The 10,477-nt window shown below is 33.4% G+C and overlaps 1 protein-coding gene and 1 long non-coding RNA gene across 2 annotated transcripts; both read left to right on the top strand.

Moving 5' to 3' along the window:
• The first annotated feature begins 1,125 nt into the window (after positions 1 to 1,125).
• LOC144573199 (succinate dehydrogenase subunit 4, mitochondrial-like) lies at positions 1,126 to 4,273 on the top strand. The gene is made up of 3 exons (XM_078322912.1): positions 1,126 to 1,618; positions 2,122 to 2,232; positions 3,719 to 4,273. Exons 1-3 carry the CDS (start codon positions 1,436 to 1,438, stop codon positions 4,073 to 4,075), a joined length of 651 nt encoding a protein of 216 aa, XP_078179038.1. The 5' UTR covers positions 1,126 to 1,435; the 3' UTR covers positions 4,076 to 4,273.
• Positions 4,274 to 7,962: 3,689 nt separating this feature from the next.
• LOC144573520 (uncharacterized) lies at positions 7,963 to 10,208 on the top strand. Its single transcript, XR_013518013.1, has 3 exons — positions 7,963 to 8,102; positions 9,024 to 9,108; positions 10,032 to 10,208. It is a non-coding gene; the product is annotated as an uncharacterized LOC144573520 (long non-coding RNA).
• The last annotated feature ends 269 nt before the right edge of the window (positions 10,209 to 10,477 follow it).

The raw sequence follows: 10,477 nt of genomic DNA, 5'->3' as shown, positions 1-10,477 counted from the left end.
AGAAAGGAGGAGAAGAAGGGAAAGGAAAAGACAAAAAATGGAGAGGATGAAGAGAGAAGGCAATGGAGAGATAGATAGATCTAATATCTGGTTAATTCGTTAGTGATGAGTTGGAGAAAAAACTGGGAAAAGAGTAGGAGATAAAAATCTTTATTCTTATTTTTATTATCAATCTATTTGAAAATCAAAATATACCGCGGCGAAAGGTAAGGTAGTTCAGAAGTCTTCCTCAACATTTTTCATAATTTTTTTATTAAGTATATAGAAATTAAATTGAAACCTGCAACCCTCCTATGATAATACAAAATATTAAAAATATGAATTTAAGATGGTATGTCTTTTTTTATAGGTCTAAATTTATAAGAAAATAATATGAATATATTATGTATTTTTATAAACATGTTATTTTTATTGGTGATAGTTTTTTTTTTTCTGAAATCAAATAGTGAATATTTTGTGTTATATAGTTTTTTGATTTTTATTAAAATATTTTTTAAATATAATATTTATTCGGTTAACTATTTTTATATTCAAAGTCGAATTCCGCTGTTGAGAATATATAAATTTATCCGTAAATAAAAAGTTGCCTTAGATACATTCGTTCATGTCAGAATTGACATCCCTCTAGGTTACCTGACTGAGGACAATTACAATCGGACGATTCTCTTAGCGTAGCATGAATCTCAAAACAGACCCCTACAGTCTTTATATGAACGGAATTGAGTTTGATTCGGCTGGAGTTAATCTGATCCGTCAGTTTTAATTTGCTTGAGTCAGGTATCTGGGAGGATACGGATCCTTCATGGCTTCATGTCAACTGTCAAGTAAAAATTATTGACAGAGCCATTCTTTCTTTTTAAATACCAGGATATATAAAACGATAAAATTTGACGAATCCCGTCTATGGTATGAGTGCGTATCCGCTGAGATATCTCAACTTTTGAGTGACCGACGCGTACGGTGCCTATTCGAGGACAGCGAAGGGGCAGTATTATTTATGCTTTGAGATTCGTGCAGAGTGTATTTTAACGGTTGAGATTTGTCATAAATACTCTGAAAGTTTGATATATCTCAGAGGATGCAAATTCCCCTTCTAATCTAAACAGTGGGTTTGTCCAAATACCCGAATCTTATGACATTCATTCAATAGTCAATACAATACAGTTCGTTCGTGTAACGAGTTGTACAAATCTAACATTTTCTTTGCTTTTCTATCTAGCAACATGAACTACACTTCTAATCTGACATTCCATTTTCCTCGCTGATAAGATAACAATTACTGGTTGTACCTGGAACAACAAGTTTCGTGCTCCACAAACAAATATTTTTCGCCGGTGTTTGCACGCCCGGTCTACGCGTTCTCCGAGAGTGAGAAAACAAAAATATAGCACCCCACCACACCTCTCCGCTTCTCTCCAAGCTCTAACCTCTGACCATGGCGTCTCGTCTCCTCGCTGGTGGCCGATCCAAAATCCTCGCGCAAGCACTGAACGAATCATTAGCTGGTCGCTTCCTTCACCCCTCGATCTCCTCCTCATCGAGAGCTGCCTCTTCTTGCTGCGATCGCTCTCTCTCCGACCCCCGATCTAAGTCTTTCGCCCTTGATTCTCACATCAAGGTACCTTCTATCAATCCGATTAAACGGATCGATGCTCCATTGTTATTTAGTTTACGTGCTCGAGAACTTTCAAATCTGTTCACATGCCTCTATTTCGGTGGTTAAGCTTTAAAATTGTAGGTTCTTAAGTCATCAGCCTATGCCTGTTCTATCTAATAGTTGTAAAGTTCGTAGTTTTATTTAGCTTTTTTTATTTTTCGGCTGTTTTCTGACTGAATTGAGGTTTGGTTGGGGCCCAAACTATTTTTTATTTTCCTGATAGGAACATTTAAGCTTTTTTTTATTTTTTTATTTTTTGTATGATATGATCCGAGATGAATGGTGATCAGTATATAGTATTTATTCCCATTTGCAAAGCTTCTCTTTCTGCCATCTATTTATAGTTGTTGTTTTTTCTTCATGTTGTACCAAAAAGAAACGAGAAATTACACAAATCATACATGACGAAACAACATCAGTATAACCTCTCATTTTATATATTTTTAATTTGTTATTTTGGATAGAACAATGGGCATGAACAAGCCTTTCGGCTGAGTGCATTGAAGCCCTTTTATGCTACGTCACAAGTCATTATTCCCCGCTGGTTTTCTTCTAAGCCCAGCATTGATTCCCAGGTTAGTAATTTTAGTTTCCATTTTACACGGCTGTTTGATCAACATGTAACAAACCAAACCAGTTCAGCACTGCTTGGTTCTCTCTTCTTTTTATTGGTCGGATAATTGCTAAAGTTAGGTTCTAACACTAACCTTTTACCAAATTGATTAGATGTTGTTCCTGGCTAGTACAGTAACTCTATTTTTCTTATCAGCCAGAGCTATACTGGTATTTGCTGCACAGTGCCAATTATAATTGTTACCTTGGGGGAATAATTTCACACCTCTCTCCGAAGCACCAAGTATTATGTACATGATTGCAAAACAAGAAATATCTCATATTTCCCTCAGAAACCAAAAGATATCACATGCTCCCTTTGACTTCCTAATATATGAGTAGATTTATGGTGAGGAAGGAGGGATTTTTGGGTAGATTTGGAAGTGGGGAAGAGATGGATATTATCCTGACAGCTTGAATGGCTGCTAGTGAAATTCCCTCTACCTGAAAATCAAATAAAAGGTATCGAAACAGGATGGTAATGGTTCTGGTCAATTTTGGGTTGGGTTTGCATTATTTTATTTAAACATGTGTTCAGGTCTTGTTGCCATGGTTAAGAATTGGCCTATACAGTTGTTTAGGTCGACAGATATGTTAGCATTGTCACAATTTCCACTTTTTAATGTTGAATAAATGTTATATTTTGTTCCCCAAGGTTTTTACGTGGTCAGTGCAATTTTTTACAAGGTGTTGCTAGTTCTAAAGTGAATGGGCTGGTTTTAAAGGGGGACATGAAATCGGGGGGGGGGGGGGGGGGGGGGGGGCTTCTTTGCATGAAATAAATTTATTTTATACGGTTCTTAATGAAAAAGAGTGTGTTAGAATTTCCAGCCTTCATGATTTTAACAATAAAAATAATCAAGCTAAAACAGTTTTATCTAACTGGCTTACCAGCAGTTTAGACCTGCCGTATTCTGCCAATGGCTTTACTGGTATAGAAAGGGATAAATACATATTACAATCCATTTTTTTTAATAACCTTTTACTAAGAAAACCCAAAAAATTATAAAGCTTAGATCGGGTTGACCATTGAGTCAATACTGCAAAGTCACCAAATTTCATTGGTTTTGAATATTTCTGAGAGTTCAGATCTTGTTCCATATGTTTATAGTGGTCAATTTTAGCCTAATCTCATTATGTCAATAAATGAAGATAAACCATAACCTAATTAGATCAATTGGTGAATTTGATATGTGTTTTGCCTGGGTCGACACATCAGGCAGCCTCTCAGGTCATTCATATATGGGTCTTGTTGGTGGGTTGGGTTGAACTGTGGCTTCAGTTAAAAAATTGTAACCTCTACTGGGATCTGTCCATCAATACAACTGGTCAGGTAGGTTCATGTCAGATAGGTTTGGGTTGGTTCAACAATTAGCATTCCCAATTAGAAGTCCACCTGACTACATTTAGAAACCTCTTGCATAATTCATTCTTTATTTTGTCATCTAGACAAATAAGGCGTCCGATGTGACAAAAGAGCCAGAGAAGGTGATGGCATTCAGCCCCTTGGAAGCGACGCTCCCGAGAAAAAGCCTCTTATCAAATGAAAGCACAAAAGTGAAAAGGTATGAGCAGTCAATCTGGTTGACCTACTCTCTAATCCCAGTGCTGCTTGCCACCTCCAAATGGAACTTCACCACCGGTCTCGCTGTACTCTTCACGTACCACCAGGTTTATGGTTTCTTCAAGGAGATTATTCTAGATTACGTGCACCATGAGGTGACCCAGAAATGGGTTCTCATCTATTTGTCTCTCCTGCTCATCTTCCTTGCTAAGGAAACCCTTTTCCTGTTCAATCTGGTGTAAGTGTTGTTTCACGCGAGTTATCTTACATGCAGGTCATAGTGGGAAATAATAAGCAGGTTTTCTCTTTGCTTGGTGTTAATGAACTGTTTTAAGCTTAGTTTTTTGCTGATTTTGTTTTCCTGTTTGTGTATTTATGCTGCCGGGTTTAAGCGAGCATTCAGTTGAATAAAAGCATTGGATGTTGTTTGTTTGATCCAACTGATGTCTAAATAGAGTTTTGTTACTCAATCAATGAAAAGTGAGATTGGTTTTTCATGATTATGCCAAATTCGTAAACCCCCCCCCCCCCCCAGGTACTTGAGGGTAATGAGTAATTCCGGACTCTGTTCTTTAACTGAGCACGATTCTCAAAACAGACCCCTGTATCTTCAATAGGCATGGGATTTCTTTCGGAAGACCGTTCTTTACTCATTGTACCTCTCCGGTGCTTGAGGGGGAGAATATTTTTTATTCTTTCTGAAGTAATTTATTATCTTATATATTATTATATGTACTCTTTTAGAAATACTTACTAGTTGTGTAACATAATTCATATACTACCTTGATTTCGTGAATCAACATGGGCTTTCTTGCACTGCAAAATGTTTCACGAAAAATTCTACCACGAAGCACCTCAGCAAATTAAGAGACTCGATATGGTGTTACTTATTTAAGATGCAAGCAGAAAAAGATAGAGCACAGTGAAAAGGAGAAAAAGACTGAATAGCCATACCTTATTCCAACCAGCCCAGGCGCGCATTGATTACAGTAGAATGGAGAATCCTTTCTTCAGTACCAAGTACCAACGTTAACCAAAAAGATATAATTACCTTTAACGTACCGTACGAAAGATACATTAATTGTACTAGGATATGTATTGATTTGTCTGTACGAAAATATATATAGAAACTGCAGTCTATTGATTTCCAGTCAAATTTCTTCATTGTGCTTTGCTGAAAAAAAAAAAAATTTCTTCATTTTGTTTAGCGATATAAACGTCTCTGTGTACTCACCTCTAGTATCCCCACATTTTACAGCACTTTGAGAGTGATGCTGTGGTACCGTAAATACTGTGAATTAGTTCGTATTATAAATTATTATTTTTATTTTCAAATTTTAAATAATTTAATTTCACCTAAAAACTGGATACTCCAAATGGTTTTTCTCAGTTAATTAATAACCTCAGATGTTGTTTGTGCAGTGATTGCTCAGTGGAGTTTATACAACTTAATTCGTTCAAAATGCATTGAAGCGGAAGGAAACAGATCAGCAAGCTAAAATGAGAAATGCATCGAAAAAGGAAAAAGTACAACAGATAATCTTTTGATACTCCAAGAAACCACCTCACTGATCGTCTGATCCTATCTTTTTGCTTTATTTTCTTTTCTCAGTCTTTAGACATAGCATGCTGGTTTATTAGGGGTTATGACAAGTGAGTTACTACTTTCATACTTTGCTTTTGTCTCTAGTTTTTCCAGAGTTTTATTTTTTCTTTTCTATAAGAATCCATTCTGGCAAACCATACTCAAAAGAAATAGGTTGCAGCCTATACATAAACAAGGAAATTGGTGCAGCCTATACATACTATACTCCAAAGAACAGCCAGCTAGCACATGCATAGATTTCAAACCAATATGGATTTAAGAGAAGAAATTAAACCATTCCAAACTTTCTTAGAAAACCTTTGTATGGACTTCAAATTTATTTTCAGTAGTTTCAATTTACATGCCAATATTAATTCATATCCAACGGCTCGGCTTTTAACTTTGTAGACCCATTTACATCTAACGACTTGTTGATTGGGTTCAGGCAGTACCAATGTCCATGTGTTGTTTAGGGCAAGAGCATTCATTTCAATGGCTATGGCACTGCGCCATTCGGGTTTAGCATTAGCTTGAGTGAAGGAAATTGGCTCAGCATCAAGAGAAGTGGAGGGGGCAATTGGTCAATTTAATTTTTAAATAATTAAATAAAATGTTAAATAGTTAAAAGGGTATAGAAGAAATAATTTTAAATTTGTATGGAGATATTAGATATTGTGGTGTTTTGATAGGGACATTGGCTATTTCAAATATTTAGATGGGGACACTAGAAATTTTTTCCTTTTTTTCTAATATGGTAATTAGATAATCATTGTTAAGAATTGTGTAATCATTCTTTAGTGTGTACATTATAGTTCTATGTTTTTAAATTAAAAAAATTATTGTATTTTCACACAGATTATTTTTTGTCTTACTTTAGTCTAAATAACAAACTACAATTAAAAAAATGATAACCTTATAAGCACAACATAAATTGAAAAATTAAATAATTAAAAAAATCAATAAAATCAATAAACTTACAAAAATTCACTTGCGGAGTCGGATTTTCACTTCTTCTTTGTTTCTCATTTTAATATGTGAGAGGTAATATGTTAGAGAGGAGGGAGACGGGCGTCCATTTATAGAATAATTTTCTTGAAACCAAGAAGAGAATTTCTGAACTTATAATTGCAAAAAAAAAAAAAATACGGTCGGAAAATTAAATTCTGATTTTACAACCGCATATTAGTTTCACGCTTTAGTGAGAAATTAAAGTTTTTTTTTTGCGGTTTTGAGAAACGATAGTTTTTATCTATTATTTTGGATAGCCTAGAACCGGAATTTTTTTACGGTAAACTTTCCTTGAAACCGAAAATTTAATCTCTGCTTTGGATATTTTTTGAAATCCAGTGCACCGGAGCCGATTTTTTTATTTATATCCAATTTTTTTTTAAAAAGATAACCAAATGTCAGCTGTATTTTCAAAACTACCCAAACCGGAATTTTTTTTTTCTTATTTTTAGTCCCAAAACTGGAAATTTTTTTTCCGGAAATGAGATTTCCCATTTTTTTATTTATTCATTTTTTTTTATAAACTCATTTACATATATACATATATATACGTGTATTATATTATATATACGAGATGGGCTACGGTGAGTTGCGAAGTAAAGCAACTATTTTACTTCACGCTCATATTTTGCGATTTTAAAGTTCAAAACGTCGATCCGAACCGTTCATCGTGTTCTCAATATTGAAATGTGCTTGGAGACCAAATTTTACATTTTTTGGATTTTTTTTACTATTTATTAAGCAATTTTGAAAGTCGTTGATCTAATGGTCCAGAAAATTTTACTGTTTTTACTGTTCACAGCAAAACAGCAATTTAAAAAAATACTTAATAAATAGTAAAAAAATTCTAAAAAATGTAAAATTTGGTCTCCAAGCACATTTCAATATGGATTAAACATCTAACGGTTCGGATCGGTCGTTTGGACTTTCAAAATAAAAATACGGCGTGAAGTAGAAACGCGTTTTACTTCGCAACTCACCGTAGCCCATCTCTTATATATACATATACATATATTATAAAAAAAAATGTAACACTATGATAAATTTAAATTTAAATTTATAATTAAAAGTAATATACGAAATCTCTAGATATGTTTTTAAGTGAAATAGGTAATATTTTAAAAGTAACTTTTCATTTTATTTAACAAATCAATAAGATAGTTAAGTTATTTAAAAGTGAATCATTATGAGATTCTCTAGATATCAAACTGACTTATATAGAGTGAATATTACTCATCAGATTTCTGAAATATTAAAGAAACAAATATTTGAAAATTATTAGTGGTATGAGATAGCTAGATATATGTAAACATTTATATTGTACAAGCTTCTTTTATGTAATTTTGGACTAATTTGCAAAGTTTGAAATTTTAAAGGTGAATTATGTGAAAATGCCAAATTAACAAGGTACAAAAAAGAAATTAGAAATTGATCAACGTGGCTTTAAAGCCACGTGGCCCATGGTGGTTCATCCCATTTTAATTTCCCCTTAACTAAGGGTCTCTCTGCTCTCTGTTTCGGAAGAAAGAAAACAAAGAAAATGAAAATGAGAAAAAAGAATGAAGTCTTCCTCTTTTTCTCTTTCGTGAGCCAACAGAAGAATTTTCTTGTGAAATTTCATGATTGGACTAGTAGTTTCCATTGCTGCTTATTGTTGGATTCAACGTTGACATTAGGTATTTCTTTTCTTCATATCTATTGTTCTTCTTTCAAACTCGATTAGAGTTTTGGTAAAATTCTGAAATTTAGCAAGTTTAAGCTTGCTCTATATGTGAAAAGAAATGAAAATAATTATTGGGTTATTAAAATATGAAGGAATATTGAATTAACAAATTCATGAAGGCAAGCTAAAATATTGTGTGACTTTAGTTCAAAGTATGTTTAATAGAGTATTTTAATTGATTTACCTGAGGTTCTTTTGATCCATGAGTTCTTCGATCGGATCTGAATCCAATAATTGTTATGGTAATTTGATTCTTTGTTTATGGTTTAGAACTCAACCCTAGATATAACTTTTGTTCCAAGCTCAAATGGATTGGATACTAATTGGTGTCAGTTTACTCTGGTTAATGGTGCACCTTTTTAATCTACTAGGGCTTGTTTGCAAAAGAAATGTAATTAAAGTAGAATGTTGAATTGGGAAAATTTTCAGAATTGTAATTAATACCTATCAGAGGGGCCTTGGTGTAAAGTTACATATATAATAAGTTGTTATATGGAGACTTTGTAAATGAGAATTATAAACAGGTTTCTAGTTGGCCAAGTAATTATTTATAATAGAAGAATAACACCATAACTTTGGATTCAGAATCGAAAATTCGAATTGAACTTGTACTGGACTTGTAGACTTTGAAAAAGAAAGAATTAAATGAAGCTGACCTTGCCTTGTACTGGACTGAAAATAGATAAATAAAAAGAATTAACAAAATGATTAAATAATAGATCAAAAGAGATCATTATTTGAAATGGATAAGGTTGGGGGTCTTATAAAAGTGTCTAATTACATGTATAAGAATTTAAGTAATATTATAGGGTATCATATGACATCGAAACTAAATATATTACTGATTAGAATGTGCATATTATTGTTAACATAGGCATAATTATGAGAAGGACTGATGAGACAGAATGATCAGGAAGAACATACTATTAGCGACCTCACATGTTGCTCTACGATATCAGGTGCGAAGTTATTGGATTAGTCTGAGATTCATAACTAGGAATTAAATTGTAACTCGTTGTGCATTTTGAATATTTGATTGACTGCATTGATTGAACTGTTGCATCATGTGCATAGTCCAATACAATTGAAATTGAATTACAGGTAAGTCTGTTACTGTCATGTTGATATTGTTTATCGATTGGTTGATTCTTATTGTAAATGATTGATTGAGACCACAGTGATTGAATTGATTGAATATGAAATACTGTAATCCTTAAACCTCCATATAGTGGAGAAAAAATAATTAATATATCGTAAAGTCTAGCTAGCTACTAGACTTTACTCCAGGACCCTTATGCGCATATGGTGAATGGCCCCAACTGAATCCAGTACCGGTTGGATAGGGGATATTGAATAAATGTGAATTGTGACTGTAAGACTAATGAACTGTGGTAACTGTCTTATCATTGATTTTCTTTCCAATAATGACAGTATTGTGATATTGATTCCGTATTGTTTCTGTTAATCAGGTGTCGGGATAGTTAGAACGGTATAAGCCCTGACACGACAGATACATGTTATAGTATCTATCAGTGTTACCAGACTAGAAATTGTAAAGTTAAGAAACCAAACGTTATCAAGACTTAGTGGTTATAAAGATTAGGTCCCAAATATTACCATACTTAAAGTATTAAAAGATTTTGACCCAAATCATTTATTATGATAAGATTCTTAGAGTTCTGATTTATTTATATAATTTTTGTTGTTCAATTGGATACTATTATTGAGCATTTTCATTCGTCATTATAGAACCGAACTGATAATTTCTCGTGCGGTGATTTCATTCTGAATATGGATTTCCTTCGAATCCAATAATCTGAGTGGCAATCAGCACTGAGAAATAATTTATTATTTATTACTCGTTTCCCCTTGTGGGTTACAGGTTTATTATACAAAGATAAAGAACGCTTCCGGGTAATTGATAGCAGGGCCACCTAAAGGAAGGGATTTGATTTTATTATATCTAACAGGGTGCAGAGAATATATCTCTAGCATCATCCACTATAAAATATCAGATAATTATTGTAAATCAATTGTGATGTGACAAAAATAATGAATGCTATTGGCAATGCATAAAAAGATCCATGTCATTCGGTTTCATTTTGTTATTGCTTGGAAGCATAAAAATGAATGACATATGCATAAATATGATTTTTGTTTTTTTTTTTATCAGACAATACTTTTCGTACTTTTAATATATTTTTCCCTAATATTTATTATAAAACAGCCACAAACGGCCATTTCTCTCCATTAAATGAATGACCCGTTCACTATTTTTCTCAACCGATCATTACATGGCCAGTCCTCAATTTTTCACAATCGGTCATT

Source organism: Carex rostrata, chromosome 21 (assembly GCF_964058835.1).
Source record: "Carex rostrata chromosome 21, lpCarRost1.2, whole genome shotgun sequence".
Classification (NCBI taxonomy): domain Eukaryota; kingdom Viridiplantae; phylum Streptophyta; class Magnoliopsida; order Poales; family Cyperaceae; genus Carex; species Carex rostrata.
Note: the sequence above shows the minus strand (reverse complement) of the source record. Positions and strands in the feature narration are given on the sequence as shown.